Below are 24,700 nucleotides of genomic sequence, written 5' to 3' on the forward strand. Positions count from 1 at the left end.
TTTTTTTTTTTTTTTTTTTTGTTAATTTACTACAACCCACTGATCGATATGAAACTGCGGAAATCTTGTATGTAGTGTTGGTTATCGGTAGACGTTGCCATGTTGGATATGTTTTTATTGCAACGTGCCCGTTAGGTGGATGTTCAATACACAAACTAGCCTGCTGCTACTATCTCGACTACTGTCATTTCTGCAATCCATAACTGCTGCTGCTGCTACTACTACTACTATAATTAATGGCTATTATATTTACAGAGGATAGATGAACGTTTATGTTTACAAACGATAAAAGTAAAATACGTGTAATATTTTATGAAAAGATGGGGCTTCTTGAATCGTTACTCTGATTTCACGTTTGGGATTATTCAAACGAATGTTTTGAATTTTGAATCATCGAGGAAACGTGAAACTCAGCAACGATTCAGGAAGCTTCAGCTTCTGATAAAATAATTACACGCCCGCGCGCTCATGCACACACATGTGTGTTATATATATGCATATTCTTCTTGAACTATCTTTTCGATAATGTTCGAATTTACAAAGTTCCATAGTCAGCTCTCATCTTCCAGAATTTCTTTTATCCCTTTAAATAACCCTATGGGAAGGCTCTCTCCGCCCCTTGTATGCCATTACAAACCGGAAGTTTTGGTTCATAGTATGGTATGGCACGTGCAAAAGAAAATCTATGAACGTTCCCCCTGTGAAAATTCCATGAAATTCATTTATTTCGCATCCATGTTCGAGAATTGTGTACACGCAAAATAACTGGTACACTTTATTTACAAAACTCCATTTATTATAGTGCCCACTGTATGTATTTTGTATGTCCATTTATTGCTGTTCAGAAAGAATCTCAAGGATCCATTCTTCTAGTGATGTGGACACATAAATCTGTTCTCATTTATGAAGACATGATGTCCCAGAGAGCAATGGTTGTTTACGAAGGGAGGTAATGAGCACAAAGAATTTGTAAACCAAACTTAGCTGGAATTGCCCCAGTTTAATTTGCATATGTCCAAGTAATCTGTCACTGATTTTATGTTTGCGAGTTTTGTTTCCCTTATTGTAAAAGTCTGTTTTTATTGAAGATTTTCTGTTGCTGGTCAACACGGAACTACTTGATTCTTCTGCATTTATTAAAGGGGTTTCAAAAAATTGAATTGTTTCAGCTTTTTAGTGTGCCTGTTCCATGTTTATCAGTATTGAATGGGATTAATTTTAAGGTAGTAATGAATTTCTTTGATATCTGTTGTAAGTCAAGATTATAGACATGCATCAACTTAGACGTTAGACAAACAGTCAACATTGAGGAAAGATATTTTATCTGACTCGCAACTGATGGTGTATATTAGATGGTTGTGTTAATGTTTATAAGTGTTTCTAATTTAAGCATTTAACACTTTTGACTGATACTTTATTTTATCAACCTCGAAGGATTTCAACTCAGAATGTTAACTCAAACAAATATTGCAAGACATTTTTCCAATGTTCTAATGATTCTATCAGCTCTCCACCTTTGTATAATAAATAACATAAAGGTCAGGATGTAAAGAAGATGGACAGTGTTCAAACAACTGCTGTTGTTTAACAATTTTTCTTGAGATTACATGCAGCATGAGGCTGCAAAATATGAAACATTTGATGCACTGCTTGTTGTGGTTGGTAAGAAAAGAATTGAGTATAGTCTGTTAGAAATAGGAAGTGCGTTTAAGATAGTAAACTGGACATGAAAGCAGTGGTAGATGTATACATTATTATCACAAGGAGTGAAGTGCAGAAGTTGGAATATAGGTTTGAAGCTGGAATTTCTGAATAATTTTTAATTTCTGGAGTTGATAACATTATAGTCCTCTACCATGTGAATGGGTTTTAACTTTTCTTCCTTTTTTTTTCTTCTTTTTTTTTTTTGTTAATAGGGATGTAGACAGCGCCATTGAGTGAGTGTTGGCCATCTTATTTCATAAAGGTACAAGATGGAGACCACATGTACCACCAGTTAAAGTATTACTAGATTGCAAGGCTAAAAGACTCTTAAATGAGAGGGTTTGATACTGTATTTAGCTAGCTAATCCTATCAACACTATCTGTAGTCTGTTAGGGTTTATTTATTTATTGCAAATGTTATTCCTGTCTCGTTGACTATATTATCAGTTTGGTTTTGATGTTACAAAATAATTTACAATTACATTTTGTTTATTTTTCATTTACAGTCTTACAAAATGGACAGCGCAAAAGCAATGTTTTCAGGTTCAAATTACAAGATAATCATTTTGTCAATACTCAAACTACAAGCTGTTTGTTTACAAACCCCATTAGTAATGAGGCTGAATGCATAACCTCAACACATGTTATTCTTAGGTAAGTTTCAAATTTCCTACCATATTACGTACATTTTTATTGTTTATTTTTATTATTCATCGTCATCCTCATCATTTAAACTCCCACTTTCCATGCTGGCTTAGATGGTTTGACTGGGATTGGCAAGCCAGAGGGCTGCGCCAGGCTCCAGTCTGACTTGGCATGGTTTCTATGGTTGGATGCCCTTCCTAACGCCAACCACTCTGAGAGTGTAATGGGTACATTTTCCGTGCCACCAATACGGGTTCCATTTACATGACACCAGTAACAGCCATGATTATGATTTCATGGGTGTCATTTACATGACACTGTCAAAAGCTATGACTACATTAAAATAAGAGGAGTTGAACATTTAGATATTTTTAATAAGCCTGTTTATACTTCCCATTTAAGTAATCCTTTATAAAGACAATAAAACCTACTTAAGCTTGTAAGTTGAGAGACTGGGCCATAGTTTTATGAAGTAACAAGAAATAATAAAGGTTATTTGTAATAAGTTGTGTTATGTCAATGATAACTGGAGGAGAGGAGTGCAATACATTAGAGTACATATAAAGCATGCTGGTGGTACAAATAAAGCACGCAGTACATGCTGTAAAGTGGTTGGCATAAAAAGAGCATCCATTTGTAGAAACCATGCCAAACAGACACTGGAGCACAATGCAGTCTTTCGACCCATCAGATCCTGTCAAACCGCCCAATCCATGTCAACATGGAACATAACAGCTAAATAATGATGGTAATGGTAGTCTTTGTTATTAATAATCCTATTAATTTTCTCTTGTAGATCATAGATGATTGGATTGTGTGAATTGGTGGAGAAATTTTTCACCATGGGTTTTGGATACCTTGACTCTTCATAAAACCTTGCCAGAAAGATCTAGCTGGCTGAGTTGATTAGCTCTTAGCATACCAGGTGCAAAAGAACATTCAAATCTTGCTGCCTAACTCCATTATCATCTTCTTCATCTTTTAATTTGTTTTCCATGCTAGCATGGGTTGGATTTGTGTTTAGATACCAAGGAGAGGTACAGTTCAATTGCAATAAGCAAGGTTATTGTACAATTGTTGACTAAGTGGCAAGTTGCAGAATTGTTTGAGTGTCAGAAAAAATGCCTTGCAGTATTTGTTAATTGCTGGCAAAGCCACAGTATTTTGTTTTGCAACCACAATATATACTATCAAGTATGTTAAAGATTTATAAATCGATAGTGTGCCTTTTGTGTTAGCAGTGTGTTTTCATTTCTTAGTTTAGCTCGACAGATTTTCTATGGAGCTCAGGGCCAACACTGAAACTTATGACATTTTGTGTATGGTTCTATCTATGTAAACATCCATTACTTATTTTTCTGTCTTTGATTGTTTTGTTTTTATAGGTGTACTCGTATATATAAAATATCGTAACTTTCAGTGCTGGCTCTGAACTTTATAGAAAACCTGTAGAGATTAGACTTTAAAATTTGCAGTATTTGTTCCACTCTTTTTCTTCTGAGCTTGAATCCAAGATCAGTTTTGCCTTTAATTCTTTCAGGATCAATATAATAAAGTTCCAGTCAAGTGTTGGGTTGATGGTATTAACTCCCACTCATCAAAATTGCTGGCTTGTGGCTAAATTAGAAACCATTATGATCAATGAATGCCTTGATTAAATTACAGTGTCGTTATCAAATCCTTTTTACAGATTACTAGAGATAGCTATAACCATATCTTCCCTATAGTATTACTATTATTACCTATAGAGATTATAGAATTAGTTTTTTTTCATTGCTTTCATAGCTTCCCATGACTCTGCTATCATCCAATTCCATTATTGCAAATTTGAATTGGTAGCTTGATTCATAGTGAATCTTTCATTAGCTGATTACACAAACATGGACACCACCCCTGTGGATGCATTGCAGTTACTCTCTTAATAGAGCTTGGTGATCCTGACTTGACTCCTCCACTCCACCATGCTGCAGTCCCATGACTTTGCCATATTGCTGGCAGGATGGTTGAACAGGTGCTATGCAGGGCACAGTCATCACTCCATGAGGTGTTTTCAAAATAACCATATACTCTAATAGAATTAGTCAACTAATCGATCAGTTTTAATATTTTTTTTTTTAAATAATATTTTTGACTTCATATTGAGGATATACATCTTAGAGATGTGACCTAATCCTTGGATTATTGATGAATGGTTCCATATTAGTTTGGTTCTGTCACTTCTAATGAATACTGAATCCTCTTCATTTAATACTGTTGCTGTTAATACAACCTCCAATACCTTACTAAGAATATTTACAGTGTTCTTATACTCTGGAAATATGGAAAAATGTGTCCATTATATTTATTCAGCTGTTGTAGAGATTCCACTGATATATCGCAGTATAAACATTGCTGTCACTCTACTGTTCTTTATCTGCTGATATAATGAACAAAATGCCAAATGGTTGAATGGTATTATGTAATTACTTCAGAATAACAAAGATTTGGTCAGTATGTGACAGGTATAGCAGTTAGAGGATTTTGTAACCCTTTATTCACCACAGTACAACAATGTTTCCATTGTTTCTTGTGAAATTTCAAAAATAATAAAGGTTTTGGCAATGTTTTAATAAATTCTTTGTAACTGAGACCCGCAACGGGGTATAATTATCTCACTTAAAAAAGTGTTGCTGTTGCCCATGCAGACCTCCAAGACTGCATCCACAAAAACCTCACCTGTCTAATATAAAGTTATTCATGGAACTCTCTGGCCTCTTTCACAGGTGCACTAACTTTTTTTTTTTTTTTTCCTACCAGTACTATAATGGCCTCTGCTCCTCAGAGCTGTTTGGGTTCATGCTGCATCCACTTTGGCACTCCTAACGCCCCACTTGTTATTCTTGTGTCCAAATGCCTGGTCCATCTTCCGCAGAATGTCATCCCTCTAGAATTTCCTTTCTGCTTATGTCTTTCTCACTGGTGTTGTCTTACAAAGGTCATTAACAGACCAGCAAATATTGCTAGTTAAAAAAAGTACTTTGGAGCAGTGATCCTCAAACTAACAAATACCAGCCTCTAATATTTGTGAAAATCTCTCTGAGACAAAATAGAGTTTGTGTTTGTTTCTTCACTATGGTGTTGGACAAGCTAAAATTTTAATTTCATTAAACATGGCAATTTGTCCCTTTTTATTCCTCACAGCCCCATAAGTAACATTGCTCTGAAGTACCATTTCTATAGACTGGATAGAATTTGATATCAAAGCAACATTTTTCTGAGATGTTATCAGAGATGTGAAGATTGATTGTAACCAATTGAGTTGTCCAATCAATGATTTACTAGTCTATATACTTTCAGAAGACATTGTTAAACAGAGTGCTGGAGTAACATATTTAGAGGTGTAACCTGAGTTGGGGAGATCCTATAGTCAAGCAGCCACCAGTACTTTTGTAGCTGTTATTCTCTATTTGCTGCTGTATACTTACCAAGCACTGTTGAATGTTAATCACAATTTTACATACAAAGCCAATATTTTGTATAATAAAAACAGGCTCACTGTATTTTCTGACATTAATAAATAGATCTACATAAGGTGGCGAGCTGGCAGAATTGTTAGCACACCGGGCAAAATGCTTTGTAGCATTTCGTTCGTCTTTACATTCTGAACTCAAATTCTGCTGAAGCCAATTTTGTCTTTCATCCCTTTTGGGGTCGATAAAATAAGTACCATTTGAGCACTGGGGGTCAGTGTAATCAACTTAACCCCTCACCCAAATGCTGGCCTTGTGCCAAAATTTGAAACTCATCTACTTGCGGTAGCTTTATTAAGTGTTTAACTATTCCTTTTATATATTTATTAATAAATCAGTATCAGTGTTTGATTTGCAGCAAAATAAAGTGTTCATATTTCAATTTCAAACCTCTCATAAAGACTTTTTAAGTTATTTTACTGAATTTTCCAAAAAAACTTGATTATTTTCGAAATAAAATGCAACACATGGACAATATATTTAGTTAGAAATATGGATGGTTATGAAAGTGTTAAACAATGAGTTATGAAATAAGAAAAAAATATATAGTTAAAGTATATATGTTTGAATTCCTGACCTTGTAGGTAGTAATATTGAAGCTTGTTACTCAGAGGACACATTTATATAATGGGTTCACTGCTTTATCCCAGCTTATGTTATCTTACAAAGGAGGTATGTTCACTCTTGCAGGATTTGAGCTTAGAACAGTGAGACACTAAAACAGATAAACTATCTAATTGTATGCTCCTCTTCAGTTTGGACAGCTAGGATCACTTATTACTACTTTGATATGTCTTGTTTCAAGCAGAATTGTGAATATTTCATTATTGTCTACAGAATGAGTGCTGAGTAATTCCTAAGATTGATTATTTTCTAACATTTCCAGAGTTTCTGTGTGTCCACTAGCAGTTCAGTTTTTTTTTTTTTTTTCACTTCCAGTGCCAATAAGAACTTATTTAGGGTTGTGTTTCTTTCATTGCTCTAAAAAATGTTTTGTGAAGCCTTTAGATTACTTTCATGTGTTCAATTTCCAAACTTACTCCCTTCACTCTTAAAGTTCAGTGATTCAGTTGATTTCTCTCATGAAGTGGGTGTGGTTGATAAAATAAGTCGTCCTGTGATTGACTTTCTGTCATAAAAATTTATGTTCAGTCAATATTACCACTCTATTTACAAGGTACTCCCAATCATAATGTACTGAGGTAATTTCTAAAACTTGAATTTGTTCAATGACTGTTAGCTATTTCTGACATTGAAATTAAAAACATTTCTTATAAAAGTAAATATGAACCATTCTGCTTTAACCAACATATCTCTTGCACCCATACTCTCAATCAGCCACAAACACATAGATGACATAGTCATAGCCTTATTTTAAAACATAAAATCTTTGTCTATTTATCTCATTAGGTCTAAAGATGCATGCCTTATGCACTATTATCACCATAACAGCATCATTTGTCTCTAGTCCTCAAATATCATGGGTCATAAATTTTCTTTTATAATAACTCCTAGTTATTTGCCGCCAGCTGTTCCTATTTTTCCTGCCTCGAGCAAAACTCATCAAAGCATATCAAAATATAGTATTATTTTAATATATCCAGGTATTTTGTGCTCTTATAATGTCGGAACAGAGTGAACAAGGTGCTTACATCTATTCTTCAATACACTTGATGTTGGCTTAAGTTCATAGTAGCTTTCAGTTCAAATAATTAATCCAACCTTTGAATATTGTAATAACCTTGTTGAATGTGATTTCTATGCAGAATTTACATTTGTCGCTCAGTTCATATTGAGTCTTAAAAAAAAAATCCAGTCAGGTAGTTCTGATAGATATTTGCAAGTAAATTGTAACTCTTGGCAACAGCAGGACCTCACCAGAATATATCTATAGGTGGAGCTCAATTTGCTATTGGAAACTACCAGTTTATTATAGACACTGTTAAAATTTAAGTTTGAATTGTTGACTTTCGCTCTTTTCCCTGGTTTCAGAAGGTCCTCAGTCATAAATCATCATTGCAACTGGAAGTTAGTGGTTCTTATTCGTTTTCATAAATCTTGTTGGGTAACAATTTCAAGTAATTTTAATTCTTTACCAATATTGGACTCTGGCTATGTGTGTTGAGGTATTTGTTATCTGTTCTGATTATGTTGCTTCTTGTATTTCTTTCCTTATAAAGTCTTACAATACCTAATACAGTTTTTATTCCCGAAAGTGTGAGATTTTGAAACTTTTTCAGTTTGGTTTATTGCTCTTTGTTTCTTTATTTTTTGTTATTGCCACCCAGTGTTCCTATTATGAAGGCCATGCACTATATTCTTCTTACCTTTATTTAAGACTTTGTAATTAGAACTTCCAATTTTATGTTCCTGTTCAAGACAGAAATAACCATCATTGATCAAGTCTTTAAATCTCAGACCTGATTTTTATAAAGGAGCAACTAAGATTTTTTTTTAATACAAACAAAAGTATTTGGTAGACACTGATTTCATTGAAACCCTGTAGCTATCGTTTGGCCATCATTAATGGTTTAGTGAAAACAGTTGAAAACTAATTTCATATAGAATAAATGTAAATTCAGTGTACTCTGTCAACCATAAGTTAATGGGATTGTTGTATTTTGTTCTCAAATCATTTACAAAGTTATAATGTTATATTGCGTGTGTTTGTGTTTGCATATTTTAAGTGATCTTTTATGTGTCTTATTTTGTCTTCTACAGAGAAAGTGATAAAGAGACAGATTTAAGACACCTAGGAAATGCCTTGAAAACCATCATCAACAGCAACCCCTCATACCAACATTTACAGCAACAGGATCAAAGTGGTAGTGGCATGATGCCACCAGCACCTTCCCCTTATCCAGGGGAAACTGGTTCCACTGTGAACATGAACCCGGATGGCATGGATGTACATGTTGGAAGCAACTCAAACAGTCGACTAGGCTGGGATATTTTCAATTCACATCAACAGTCTATAGACAACAGCATGTCCAATATGTCATACGGTACCCCATCTGTTGCCGTGATGGCTATGGGGGGCTTCAATATTGCTAGCACGGCATCAAATAATTCCTGGACCAATGTGTCTACTTCTCGCACTGCTCACAATTCTCAAATGCAGAGCATGATTTTAGCCAGCCTCGTGGGAGGTGAACCGGCTAGTTCAATGAATAAACATTTATCATCTTCAGGAAACTTCCAGCAACAGCAGCAGCAGCAGCAGCAGCAAACCACTTTTGATGGTGTGAGAATGTCTAATTTTGCTGCTCGTGGACCTAGTATCGGTGGAAATCGGCATCGAAATATTAACCCTTCTCATATAGGTGGGCAACGCTCTCTTAATTCAACTGGATACCCAGCCCAAAGAAACCCTTTACTTTATCAGTTTCAGAGGAAAAATAATTTACCTGCTGTATCCTCTGGTAAGAGTTTCTTTTTCTTCATAATATGAATATTTTACTAATATCTAAAAATTTCATACACCTGAGACAGATTACACATAACTTATTACTTCACTCTTTGTTTTTATATGTTTCTTTTTATTGGGTTATCTCATATTGCTACATTCAAACTTGTAATGTTATATGAAGTGATATACTCTACAGGGAGATGGAGAGTATAGTACCTTGCTCGACATTATAAGTTGCTACTCCTAAATCACTGGATAAGACATGTTGGCTCATTCAGTATAATTTAGAATACACAATATCAAGAAGTACAGCTGTCTATTGTTAAATATCAGAATTGTAACTGACATTTATTTTGTTAGCTTGCTGTACCAGATCAAATCCTAAAGCTTCTAAGACAACTTGATCCAAACTTATGGGAACAATTGATTTAAAAGTTATGTTGGATTAGTGTTGCACCTATTTCTCAATGGAGGAATTTTTTTCATGACAACTACTGCAGACAGTAAGAGTTATTTCCTTATTCCTTAGACAATAAACATGAGCTGTGATTGTGTAAGGGATCTAGGAGCATGGAGTTGTGTGTTCAAATCCAACACTTTTTCTTAAAATGTTAAGATATACATAAACTATTTTCTGTATGTACACATACATGGTTCTATCAGTTATTTTTAGCATTTCTCTCTCCTTTTTCATCTGTCAGCAGGACTTTTTTTTCTAGGTTTTTACAACTCTTCTATGTAGATTGGTTCCTTAATTTGTTTTGCTGATAATTCTAAATATAATTGTGATAGCATTGTCTGTTTCTTATAAAATTTGGAGTTGTATTAAATCTTGACATTTCTCAACAATTTGATGTGACACTGTTAACAGTTGGATCAGCAGTTTATTAGTGATGACACTTCAAGTAGGATTCTCCTTGATAACAAAGTTTGGGTGCCTATGAAAATAATAATATTTTTTTGTAATAGATATATTCAGTTTCTCCCAAACCCTGTAAACATCTAAATTTTAAAAACCATTTAACTCACACAAGCATAAAAAATGACTGTTAAAAAAAAAGTAATACTTAAAATTGCTTTCATGCATGTTCATGTACACTACTGTACATCTATTTTGTGATTCTCTGGTCACTACTTTGGCAAGTACAGTGAAGTCTATACTTTGCTGTTGAGGTCTAATAATACTGAATTATGTTCAGATTTGTTTCCCATCCCATTATTGCTGAATTGATTAAAATAATAATTATTGTCAATGTACTAATGTCTTTTCCTCACCATATAATTATTTATAACTTGACTTTTAATGTGTGTTATATTAAATATTTTAACACTGATTTCATCTGCTCAGCAGGAGATTTAATATGAAATTATATATTGAAGCTAATTCATTTGCATTGTGGCAGTCAGTTAAAATATGAATATAGTCAGATTTGTCACATTTTTCTAAGATAGGAGTTTAATGAGCAAGTAATAAATATGTATTGAAAGACTTGTAAAAAATAATTTTATAAAATTGGAAAAGTGTACATAAAAATAATCACTTTTATGTCTAGTTTCTCCATTGCTAACATGGGTTGGATCAGACTTATAGTTTTCCTGTCTCCCAGAGCATTTATCAGCCAAAGGTTGTAGTAAAACACATACCCAAGATGGAAAGCAGTGGGCTGGAACTAGAAAGTCAACTCACTATAAATGCCATTCAAATTCTAACTCCAAAATGTTCCCACTATAACTAAATAAATTTTTGTGATACTTGCTTTCTATATTTAGCTATTCAGTAAATGCTAACTACAAATTGTATTACATTTCAAGTGATTTTTCACTTGTCTCAGTAAATATCAAGTCAAAGGTTGGCAGTACTCCATTTATTTAGTTTACAAAGCAGTATCAGTACTGGTACTTATTGATCTTGGAGGAATGAAACAACCAAGTCAATGTCTCTGGTGTTTCACTACAAAATATAACATTGATTTTTGAATGCCATAACCCATCTTGTCCAGCATTCCGTGAGTCAACTGCTTAAATATTGTTAATCCCTGTATAAATAGTTGGTCTCTCTCAGTGTCTTTACACTGTAAATTATTTTGCAATATGCTGAGGCTGTAACACAGAATATTAACCTACAGATTACACTGCCTCATTAAATATTGATTTCTTTTAACTCAGCAGCAACTCAAAGTTTTTGAGGAGTAAGAATAAGTTGAGCTTCTCTATTAAGGATCTGAAGTTGGTACCATTACATATCACTTAGGTTTACAAGCAAATTGAAAAAAGATCCACCCAGAGGGTGTACTTACTTATTGTAGTACTCAGATTACTCTCTACAGAGTTTTCCATGTCTGTCAATGAAATGGAATCGTGATGCAGTAGTAAAATCAGCTCCAAAAAGATGAAAAAAGCAGTCAATCTTGAAGCACTTTAAATTTAAATAGCAAACTGGATGTGGTTATCTAGTCCAGTATTGACCATATTCATCATTGTTTTGTCTATTTATCTTTTTTATGTTGGCACTGATGAGTAGAATGTATTGCCATTCCTTGCAATTTCATCAATGATATCCAACATTCTAAGATTTGATATCATTAAATTAGTCTGTCTGCGCCTCTTCATTCTACAGACCATATGCATTCATATAACGTGTCTTTAATAATGCAGCAATCTCTTTAGTCATACATACATTTATTACCCAGCTGTTTTCTCAACTCTTTTGTGTTCCATTTTACATGAAAGTTAATACTTTCATCCAGTGGATCATAATAATACATTTCTCAAACTTGGGTAAATCTTCTACATGTAAACCCCCTGGCATGAATCCACTTTGATTTGACCTTTACATAGACAGTGAGCCTATGTTGTCAGATGTAAGAACTCTTGACTTTTCATTCTAGACATAGTTTCACCACAACTACCACTTGCACTAATTACATCACATGAGTCCATGGTAACTATTATCTACATCTAACAAACCATCTGAGCAGTTCAATTTATGAATGTGGTTGTTACTAACTAATCTTATATATATATTAACTAAAATTCAAGTCTTGATTTCTTATTAACTAAGCAGATTCTATTGCAGCTATTATTTGTACTGACTACACATTACTAAGTACTTACATCATCATCATTTAATGTCCATTGTCCATACTGGGATGGGTTGGATGGTTTGACCAGGGCTGGCAAACTGAGGGGCTGCACCAGACTCCAGTCTGATTTGGCATGGTTTCTACAGCTGGATGCCCTTTCTGATGCCAACAACTCTGAGAGTGTAATGGGTGCCAGTTGCATGACACCAGTATCTTCTGTGACTATTGATTTCACTTGGCTTGATGGGTTTTCTCAAGTACGGCATATTGCTGAAGGTCTCAGTCATTTGTCATTGCCTCTGTAAGGCCCAGTGCTCAAAAGTGCTTTTTATGTGCCACCAGCACAGGTGCTAGTTACGCAACACCACCATTGACTACATTGCCTCCGTGAGGCCTAATGCTTGACAGGTGCTTTTTACATGACACCAACATCACTTGACTTGATGGATCTTCTTAAGCATGGCATATCACCAAAGATCTTGGTCACTAGTCATTGCCTCCATGAGGCCCAACATTCAAAGTTCATGCTTCATAACCTCATCCCATGTCTTCCTAGGTCCACCTCTTCCACAGGTTCCCTCCACAGTTAGAGATCAGCACTTTACACACTTGACCATTCCAGCGCAGTCATCTCTCTTGCACACTACATCTGATACCTCTTATGCCCAACTTTTCTCTCAAGACACATTGTCATACATGCATACTGACATTGCACATCCAGCGAAACATACCAGCTTCATTTCTTTCAAGCCTGTGCATGTCCTTGGTTGTCACAGCACATGTAGCATAGCTGTTCGCACACAGGTATCACACAATCTGCCTTTCACTCTGAGGGAGAGGCCCTTTGTTGCCAACAAAAGTAGGGGCTCTCTGAACTTTGCCCAACCTATTCTTATTCTCATAGCTATGCTCTCAGAACATCCCCCCCCCCCTGCTACTGACTTGTTCACCCAGATAACAGAAGCTATCAACTACCTCTAACTTACCCACATGGCAGTTGATGGAGTTTATTTTCTGTACATTTTAGCTTCCACACAAAAACTGTTTACTCAGTTAACCTTTCTTTGATATTATTGCACCTCATGTCCATGTCTTACATTGGGTACATCATCATCATCTTATGGAATTTCTACCTATGCCTTTCCTACAGCCCAAGCAGGGCCATCTATCTAAAGGCATTTGCTTTCCTACTTGCCAAGACTGGTTTTTGCTAGGTTAACTCTAAGGCCATTTGATTCTAGACCTTGCTTCCATGCCTGAAATTTCTTTTCTAGTTCTTGTAATGATTTAATTATAAGAACAAGGTCATCAGCATAGAGGAGCCCCTAGGAGCAACCCGTCTTAAGTTCTTCTGTTATTGCCTGGAGGACTATGATGAACAAGAGGGAGCTGAGGACTGATCCTTGATGAACCCCCACTTCTACTCTGAATTCATCGCTATACTCATTTCCAAGCCCCACCTTACTGACTGCATCCCTGTACATGGCTTGTACAGCTCTTACCAGTCACTTGTCTATTCCTAATTTCCACATACAGGATTAGGGGACCCTATCGAAGGCTTTCTCCATGTCAACAAAGCCAAGTACAGAGGTTTATCTTTGGCTAAGTACTTCTCCTGCAGCTGCCTTACCAGAAATACAGCATCTGTGGTGCTTCACCCTGGCATGAAACCAAACTGCATCTCATCTAGACTAACTTTCTCCCTAATCAGTTGAGCTTTGACTCTCTGTGGCTTGCATCATGTGACACAACAATTTGATACCTCTCTTTATTTCTATCTAAAGCATCACTTTTACCTTTGCAGCAGTTGATTCTGGTGCTGCTACATCAGTCATTAGACATGACTCCTACACATCATGCAAAAACCCTCGAAATTCATTCACCCTGCTTTTGAAATTCACTTTTAGTCTTTTCCATATTGAGCTCTAAGCATTTTTGACTCTTGACCATTTTACTGAATCATAAAACTTCTCAGTTGATGAATTTAGAGATTGTTTTTAGTTAAGTTATCTTGTAATTGTCTTGCTAAAATTATGCTTTCTGTTGTTACATCTTGTTGAAAACCAGATTGCATCCAAACTAACTTTATTCTTAATTAACTTCCTTTGTGACTCTTTCAAATATCTTCATTAACTTGGTTCATTATTTGGAAACCTCACTTGTGCATCTTTTATTTTGTAGTAGTTTGCAATGATATTACTAAGTTAATACATTGAGATTTAGCAACTCGAATTAAGTATTACATATTAGTAGGATAACTACATTCCCTCAATAAGTCTTCCTCCCTCAAAGAAATTCAGTTTCTTCTGGTTTTTGTGTCTTGTAATTGATACCTCTGTTGGTTCCATTTAAGAAACTGCAGTTGGGTTCTTATAGTGTATAGCTATGCTAATTGGATTAAGCAAATTTTCAGTCTTTGCTGTGATTCTATATGTTTATCGAATATGCAGACAATTGATTTCATTTAAAGTTATTAAGGTTTTATAATGAATGAATTGTATTCAAAGATCAGCCAATTTACCTTGTAACAAATCATTGTTAAAATATGGAAGTTGACAGTTTTATTCATTAGTAACTACATCTTTAGTGTCAGAGACTTGAAATCTATGAAATGCCTGTAGATTGTTTAAATTGTAATCACTGACATTTTCATATTCAATTTTCCTTCATGCTGACATGTATCACATGAATTTTGAAGTACTGAACTTTTAAATGTAATACAGCAAGCAGTTTTATACTAATGTTTCAATTCTTTTCCTATTCCTACTCAATGATCTAAAAGAAATGGTATATTTATTTTCTCCCAGTAAAGTTTTGCTTAAGCCTATAAAAATTAAAAAAAAGCAACTATTTTTATGAATTGTTTCTTGTTATAAATTGAATCCTCTTAAGATATTTCTCTCTTCTCCATCCTAGGTGTAATGACAAGTCAACAATCTGCTTGGAATCATCCTGCAGAATATTCACCTTTGACGACCTCAGCACCCCTATGTAGTTCACAGACAAACACTTTCAACAGTCAGGCCTCAAACCGTTTGTGTAGTGACCCAAATTTAATAAACATAAAATCTGATGCTCAAAGTATTGGGGATAAGAAAACGAACCAACGTCCTGCCAAACTCTGCCAACTGCTAACACAGAATACTTCTCCTGATCAAAGTATTGTGAAGTCGGAATTGTCACGAGATGAATCAGGTCTTGGCGAAAATTCTAAGTCTTGTCTTAAATCTCCCGGCAGCAGTGTGGACCAGTCTCCTCAACCAGGACCTGGTCAGTCTCCTCAGGAAAAACCCCAGAGCACTTCTGGAAATGATGAAATGGACCACCTAGGTAGTGGAGGGGTGAATGCTGCAACACCAGCTGATATCAAACGGTCTGACCTTATCCTCAAAAAGTTACTCAGTATGGGAGAAGAGGATTCTTGTTCAAAGCGGCATGACTCGGATGGTATTCATTCACCGAATGATAACTGTGCAATGGAAGTAGACAAAAATGAAGCTGAGCCAAAAAAATCTGTGAATAATGATGAACTTCTTAAGGTAGGAATTATTTTATGTTTTTGGCTGAATTAACTTCCATTATTTATAATTTTACTTCTTTCCATATATGCATGCACACAGTGCCTGGTTTGAACTTGAACACACATCAGATAAGTGCCATGCCAAAGGGTGGAGAATTGTGCTACCAAAAGGAAAAAAGGTGTCTTGTGAAGAGTATGAATTTATAATATTGCTTTTAAGGGGTCAATAGCAAGGTGTGCAAGCAGAAAAATAAACATACACTGGAACAGTTCTATATTTAAGAGATGGCTTTTTCACAAGGAGAGAGATCCCACCTGGTACTTTATCTTTCTTGTGTGCTGTCTTTAAGTCAGTGCTTGGATTGAAAAAATATACATGGGTATAATTTGAACATTACTAACGTGTTTGTGTGCGAGTGTGTAGCCACACACATACACATATGTATTAGACATGTATAGGTGGAATGACAGAAGAGCTGATAAATTTGCAGAAGTTAAAAGTTCAGTTCAGTTTTAATCCCTGGTTGAAACCATCGTTGCCTTTATTGCATCAATAAAACATCTAATCTCCTACTGAGGAGTAGACCACTTTGTCATACACTATAGCAATAACAATTTCTTAATAAACATATTCTGCTCTTCTAAGATATATACAAAGACATCATGTAACCCTATTAGATTAGTGTATGAATATTTATATATCCTTAAAAGCAATATAACAAGGATTTGTGGTCATTAAATCATTTAACATGCAACAAAATTTTAAACAATTTGTATTTTTATTTTCATAATTTACTTTCATATTTTGTTTACGCTGTTGAATGTAATGCTTATTTATTCACATTGTTTTGAATTAATCATGTATTATCTTATAGCTCCAAGATTTTGATGATGTGACTGCATATTTTTAGAATGACATAGAGTAGGTATGAGAGGCCAGATCTGGCCAGTCTCAGCATAAAACAGAATATTTGGGCTGAATATGGCCAGTTTAAATGCTGAAGTGCTACTTCCAAAATACCAATTATTGTAATTTCTACCACACAATTACAATTGAGCTCAACCTCCTGCACAGCTTAACTTAATTATATTGAACTCTGTTTCACATCTGACTTAGATTCACTAAGTTTCATATGTGATCCAAGTTAGCCATTTCTTAGAACATAATGGACTTTACATCCAGTGTTAATTCTGACCATTCTTGATGAGTTTGAGCTCCTTTAGTACTGAGTTAAGAACTGTTTTGAATTTCAACTTGAAACCATTTCACTTATGTTGTTAGTGTCTTGTGAAAGGCACACACCTCACAAAATCTATTTCCCATCTTCTATAACCTTGTGGTTAAGCTAAAAGATATCAATATTAACTTATACAGTTACTATTGCCACCTTCCTATTCAGATTACAACATTGCATCTATCTTTCATCTTTACCTTCTCTTTTTCTATTAGAGGAGACACATTAACTGTATTTATAGCTTTCAATATCTATGTCAGTTATAGGATATCCAACTGGATTGTATGGTTTGCCATAAGGTAATGTCTTATAACTGGTGTGAACTTTTACTGGGGAAATGCCTGAACAAACAAAATCGTGTCAACATCTCTGAGTTTTCATTAACAGATTTTGGCTCCAGCATAATTATATTATTAATTTAACATTAGTTAATTAACTTTCTCCTAATTACTAATTAGAATACTGTTTTACCTTATTTCTTTTGTTTGAATAATCTGTGTAAAATAATCTTAAGTAGCTTAAGTACAAAGTTTATTCTCAAAAGCATGTAAGTCATTACATAAATAACTGGTGCCCAGGAAGGCCATAACCAACTTTGTGGAACCAGTGAAAGAGTATGCAGTGCTAAAGACAAATTAGATGTCAAATACTTTAAATATAACATGAATTAGAATTTTTACCTCACAATGAATGAGGAGTATTGGCAATAGGAAATAATTATCATCTTCAGTGGTGTGTGGTTATTCAGCTAATAACTATAGAATCAGTATCATATTGTTCTTGTTAATTAGCAGAGTTAAGGAACTCAGCAAAATAGCATTTATTATAACATTGATCAGGCATAAACAAAATATGAAGAATAATAAAGCATCCAAAGTTTTAACTGTTGTTTGTAACTGATTGTCAGGTCCCAATAAAACAATGTTCATGACTGTTTGTGTGAGATAGAGTAATATGAAATGTATGTATGTGTGCACATACACAGAGTACTATGTGATGTTCTATTAAGTTGCTTTACAACTGATTTCCAAAATGTAGTTTCTATGGTTTGATGATTCCCATGAAAATGGTGATGCATCTGCCTGTAATGAATGTTTGTTGGTTATAATGATGTTATGGGTCTATCTATAATAGGCTTACAATGACAGTACCATGTACATCAAACTGTGTCGAGTGTGGAATGCAATATGTAAACAACTTGCTCTACTGTAAAATCAGTCATTAGAGAAGTATGAAAAAAGTCAATTTACACTTTTAAAATATTATAATTAACCTCATAACTGTAATCGTCTATGACAGTAAATAATGACAAGTCTTGTCATTGTAGAAAGAAATAATTTGCTACAATCTGGAGCATGGTATTAGTAATAAACCAGGGTACTGAGTGAAACTTAGAAGTGCTTAAAAATTTGGTTTCACAAATGAAATTCAAACATAAAAGTTGCTCCTATGAACTTTTTCTGTACTTCCTTTCACAACTCCTCATAAATATGATGAAATATCTCTACAGGAATATCTTTGTTTTTACACTTGACTCTGTGACATTAGGAACCAGTCAGTGTTTCTGTAGTAAAAGCTAAAACCATCAAAAATCATTTGATCTTGTAATGTCCAAAGTGATAAATATTTTACTCAGTATCACATCATTTAAACAAACATTCTTCAATGCTACCATGAACATTAAGAAGGTGTACATGTATCATGGGGGAAAAGACTTCTCTACTAACAGCAGACTTTTGTCAAATACAGACAGTAATATTTCACTGTTTGTAATGTTCATGTACCTCCTGTTTCAGTCAAGTAATTGCAGCTTTCAGTTGCATGTGTATTGCTATTTTTGAGTGTGCAGGTATTCATGTTAATTTGTTCATGTTGTCAGCAACTACTAAGTGATGACCACCACGCAACATCAGAGGCTGGTAAAGCAGAGAAGAATGCCAACAAAGATCTACTTCAGAAGCTGTTGCAGGAGGAGGAGGAGGAAGAGCTGAAGGGGACTGCCCCCGCAGTATGTATTCTCTATCTACACGTTTCTTCGTTGGCACTCCACTTTTACACAAGGCTTGGCCTGCCTGCATTGGGTCACTTTCATCTTTGGCTGACCAAACTCTTGGCCCCTATGGTGTACTTGTTTTTCAACACATTCATTAATGGCCTTTTATGTAAATCTGATCAAATATACCATTTAAATTACTTCGAAATTTATACTATAGGTATATTGATCTGCCCCTTCCCTTATTGTACTAATATTGTTTGTTTTGTAATCTTAATGTTCACCTTTTCACAGAATAATGACTTTCTGATCTAGTAACACACTTTGGTAACTTTTAAGACTTGCATTCAATATGTTTTATAAATTGTAAATATATTAAATGCTATTTTATTTTCGTTCAGCATTATTTAAACCAATTGAAACTTCTATGAGATTCTTTTTCTTTTTCTTTTGTAACTTTGTAAACTGTGTGTATCTTCGATGCTATATGAAAGTGTTTTAGTTGAATCTGCTAATCCAAAACTAAAAGGTCATTTCTGTTGTATAATCTCTGTATCCCAAATGCCATAGCCATATCTTAATATATATGGATAATCAGATCTTTGCAACTGCTAGATATTCTTGAAAGATGTTTTGTATGTATTACCAATTCAGGTCCTGGCTAATGCCATAGAGTGTGTGTGAGTGTTCCTACAAGGACAGTGTGGCTATAGAGAATGGGCAGCAGTATGTTTACTGCTCTCTACATATGTATCTATGACCATATTGCTAAGGCAACTGTTACTATAGCATTTTACTAGATAATTCCATTCATTTATTTAACTATTTTATATTCTTCTCTCCTAAACGTTTTGTCATTTCAGCAAAGCACTAGTCAAGACCAGGATATTTCTACTCGTCACCGTCATGTATCTGGGCCACAATTTCCTACTACCACTCACACAGGTCTGCCAGAATCCACTTCAGGCGTCCCTCACCGGACAAGTTTTGATGATTCTGTGCTCAAACCGTCCGACATGATTAAATCGCAAGCCAATGTTGAAAATTTGAGACCGTTAAACTGTCTAATAAATTTCCTGGATAAAGATCCTGAAAAAATGAAAACAGAAACTCGTTTCAAAGCTGTTAAACGGAAAGCATCATTCGACAGTGATTCTGACTTGTTGGACACAGACCAGACTACACCGGCCGACATGCCAAGTAAAGTGCTCCAGCGTAATGTACTCCTTGCTCAACTTCTATCGAGAAAAACCAATCGAGAGATTGTTGTCAATACACAGATCACTGCCAACCCAACAGCAGTACCTGTACCACGGATGCCTAAAAGTGAAAAGGTTCTTCAAATGAAAACATTAGATAAGAAAACTAGCAGTGATGTGTCATCAACTGAGGGAGACAAGGACAGTAGTGTGAACCTTTATGATAGTCCCAGGTCACTGACTGACTCAAACTTCCAAAATTCAGTAGTAGACTCTAGTAAAGTTGTTTCCACAGAGAATAACCTCTACACTAATAAGCAGGTTTTCACATCCATAGCATCAAACTATAATGCTACATCAGCATCAAGTTCTTCAGATCGGTTCAGTGCCAGCCCAAATCAACTGCAGTTGGCTCGACCATTACCACCAGCTTCAAATGGGAGTAAGCCAGCTGAGGATACTTTAAAGAAGGACTCCAAAGATGTTCTTTTAGCACAAATATTGCAGCAATCTGTTGATCTTCAACAAGATCTCCATGAAGCTCAAATGCATGCCACTGGCAATGTAATGTCAGGTATGGCAGGTGGTGCAGTGGTGAGTTCGGTAGCTCAACCTGTACGGACTGCATCAAGTGATCAAAATCAGGACGATGCTATTTTATCTCAGCTTGAGCAAGTCTTTTCAGATAACAGCCTTTCAATATCTGAAATAGAAAATTCGTTGTTTAATTCCTCCAGCCAACCTAATAGCAGCAATGATATTCTTGAAAAGAAAGCAATAAAAGCAATACAGAAAGAACTGATGATGCTAGATCCAATAGCAGGTAAGTGTATTATTGTTATTGTTGTAATATGACAGCCACATTCCAATCCCCATCCATATACTGGATTTGCATATACCCAAAAACAAATGAAAGCACCTCCATACTGTCAGTTAATCTGTTAGAAATAAGTCAAATTTCACATCACAGCTTACCATCTTTAAAAAAATGGTCAAAGACAACTATTTCTCTCTCCATATCATACTCTAAACTCTTGCTTGGCACAGCTACTTCCCTCGGTTCCACACCATCTGTCAACTAAGAGGTCTTTGTCTTGCAAGTTACTTGGCAACCCTGCTGGCACCACATAAAAAGCACCCAAAGCACTCTGTAAAGTGGTTGACATTAGGAAAGGCATCCTTCCATAGAAACCAACAGACAACTAGAACCTGAAGTTCTATAGTTTGCCAGCTCCTGTCAAACTGTCCAACCCATGCCAGTTTGGAATACGGACATTAAATGACGATGATATTCTCTAACATAGTCCTACGTATACTCAGTTTTACATCCATTTTTCCGTGTTAGCATGGATTGAGGCATCATTTTTACAAGTAGATGCCCTCTCTGTTGCTAACCTTTAACTGTTTTTCAAGTAATGAATATGTATATTATATATATAGTTATATACACAAACACTTATAATGATACACTATATCAAGCATGGTTGTGTAGTTACGAAGTTTGCTTCCCAACCACTTGTTTTCAGGTTCAATCCCATTACATGTCACCTTGGCCAAGTGACTTCTAATATAGCTACAGGTCAACTAGTGTGTGTGTGTATATATATATAAATAAATATAAAAGGCTAGGCATAGCTTCTTTTTTGACTTGTACCTCCCCTCTGGAATAATATGTTTATTTGTATCTCCTTGTTTTGATTGTTGTAAATCAATGTTATTCATTTCCGGTATTCTGCAAAAACTTGTCTGACCATGTAGAAATATTACCTTGCTTAGAAACAGGTGAGGGTTGGTAAGAGGAAGAGCATCTGTCTATAGAAAATCTGCCTCAATAAGCTTCATCTGACTCATACAAACATGGAAAAGTGGCTGTTAAAGCAATGATGATGGGTTAGTGCAGACATAGTTATGTGATTAAAAAGTTTGCTTCCCAACCATGTGGTTTCAGTTAAGTCCCACTGCATTTCACCTTGGGCAAATGTCTTCTACTACAGCTCCAAGTTGACCAAAGCCTTATGAGTGGATTATGGTAGGCAGAAACTGAAAGAAGCCCATCATGTGATATGTACACTTGTGTGTGTATACATACAAGGTGCATTCTAGGAGTTTTGAAACTTTTTTTCAGGAGAAGAGACATTTATTAATTTCAGAGAAGTACAGAACTCTAATCTGCTTCAACATAGGATCCTCTGACATCAATGCACTTGCTGCAGAGCTCCAACCACTTTTTGAAGTCCCCAAGGAAGTCCAGAGTGAAAGTGTCCAGGAACTTTGTTATAGCCTCCTGCATTTGCTCAGTATCTTCAAAACGACTGTCCCTGAGGTTCTTCTTCAGCTTGGAGAACAATTGAGGAACAAGGTTTGGACTGTAGGGAGAGTGCAGGACAGTTTTGATGCCCATCTGCAAAGTACTATTTCTTGATTGGCCAGAGAGAACCCAGTGGATGTAGATGATACTCTTAATGTCAGAAAAGATCACTATGGACTTGCTTTGCCTGGCCTTCATGAGTCTGGAGGACCCAGGATACATCCATTGGGCACTCAGGATCGTAACCATAGATCAAGTTTTTCTCACAGGTCACCAGAGACCCAAGAACTTTTGGATTGGCAGAAATAAGCTTAACCATCTCCCTGCTTTCACTAACACAGCTTTCCTTTTGTTGGTCACTGAGTACCTTGGGAACAAATTTTGCACATGTTTAGATCTTCACAAATAATTCTGTGTACAGTTACTGCACCTACTCCAGACTGTATGCTTATTGTCTTTATAGATAGATGGCCTTCATTCAGAAAATAGCAAATTTTATCAATCAGCTCTATGTTCTAATGTACTTCTACCTCCTATTGATGTAATTCGTGTCATCTCTCACTTCCTCTCTACCATCCTTGATCCTCTTGTGCCAGCAAGAAAGCAGATACTCAGCTCATACAAGTTGTGTAGTTAAGAAGTTTGCTTCCCAGTCTGGAGCATTTCATAAGTTTCTGTGGTGTTTTAACTCAGTTTAACACAAAGCTTTATTGCATAGCAAGCTTCTAGATTGTCTTCACATTCTGACTGCATTCTGCAAACTAGTCAACTTTGACAAACAATGTTTAGTAGAGTGTATCCAAAGTCTCTTTCAATCTGGAATAATAATAATAATAATACAGTGGCTAGTCGGCTTAGTAGATGTATAGTAACGTATATACTGAAATTACAATAGTCTAGGACTGTTATAACTGCATCTGAGAGGGTCTCAAACCTGGAATACACTTCATGTACGAGAATGTGAGTTTGTATTACCCATGCCTTCATTTGTGTTCATTGGTTGTAAACATTCACCTTGCTGACAGTGTCATTTATTTGCAGTTCTCTACAAAATCCTGTCTGAGCTTCTTGATATGTTGTGTGATCTTGTAAACACAAAGCTCATTCATACAGTTTTGCTTCCAGTTCTTCGTGTAAAATTCTAATTGTTGTTTGTTAGACTAGGAAATTATTTCCTCACTTAGAAACAAATTGGGACTGGCAACAGGAAGGACATCCAGCCAATATATATATATATATATATATATATATATATATACTAGACTACCCATGACCCATTGGTTCACCAATAGTTCAAGGTACCCAAAAAAGCCACGTATCTTAGGAATCCATGGTCCGATTTACACAAAACTTTTGTTATTCCATGTGTATTCACATTTCAATGTTGCCTTACTTTCGAAGTATTTTTCCCATTATAAGCCGATTTGGATATTTATTAAGGTACCCCCAAAAAACCATGTATCTGGGTAACCTGTGGCCCAATTTATGCAAAACTTGTTTTATTCCATTTGTATTCACATGAGCATCTGATTCCTGACATCTCCTGCTTTTGTCTCTTTCCTTCTGTTTGGCCAAACACTCAGCTCTCTGAGTGTCCAATTCCTGATCTCTCCTGCTTCTGTCTCTTTCCCTCTGTTCCGCTAGAAGCTCAGCCCTTGCTTTACCAGTCTCATTGATCCTTCTATTTGCATGCCTATCCTGATCTTGGGTAAATATTTCGTAAAGGACCCATTTGTATTTTGTTTTGAAATTTTTTTTTTTTTTTTCTTAGTACATCTCGAAACCCACCACAAGCCACTTTCTTCCAGAAAAGGTGGGTTGTAGGAACCTCGGAGTTTCCTGCCAATGGAGTTTTGTTCCGTGGGCATTTTTTTTCTCTTTTCCAGATTATTTCGCATACTTTCAACGAATGTGACATCAAAATCACTCATAAATGCCTCCTTTCCCCAGAAAAGGAAAGATTTGACTGCTATTCCTTGCCCTGCTACCATGTAATAGCTATTTCAGGTCCTTTATTGCAAATAGCTGTTACATGGTAACAAGGCATGCTAGAAATAGCATCCAAATCTTTCGAGGTGAGATACGTTGAACGCAC

The 24,700-nt window shown here is 35.5% G+C and overlaps 1 protein-coding gene across 8 annotated transcripts in view; it reads left to right on the top strand.

Moving 5' to 3' along the window:
- The window catches only part of LOC106869828 (nuclear receptor coactivator 3), a 485,654-nt gene that overhangs the window by 427,497 nt on the left and 33,457 nt on the right, over positions 1–24,700 (top strand). For 6 of the 8 annotated variants that reach the window (XM_052976409.1, XM_052976406.1, XM_052976408.1 and 3 more), the window contains 6 exons: positions 2,211–2,358; positions 8,580–9,280; positions 15,267–15,889; positions 18,985–19,113; positions 19,962–21,120; positions 24,377–24,418. In XM_052976409.1, the coding sequence (XP_052832369.1) occupies positions 2,211–2,358; positions 8,580–9,280; positions 15,267–15,889; positions 18,985–19,113; positions 19,962–21,120; positions 24,377–24,418 (2,802 nt within the window). The remainder of the gene's footprint in view (positions 1–2,210; positions 2,359–8,579; positions 9,281–15,266; positions 15,890–18,984; positions 19,114–19,961; positions 21,121–24,376; positions 24,419–24,700) is intronic. The other 2 variants (XM_052976410.1, XM_052976407.1) reach the window with 2 other exon arrangements.

The sequence above is a fragment of the Octopus bimaculoides genome, chromosome 24 (genome assembly GCF_001194135.2).
Source record: "Octopus bimaculoides isolate UCB-OBI-ISO-001 chromosome 24, ASM119413v2, whole genome shotgun sequence".
Taxonomy (NCBI): Eukaryota; Metazoa; Mollusca; class Cephalopoda; order Octopoda; family Octopodidae; genus Octopus; species Octopus bimaculoides.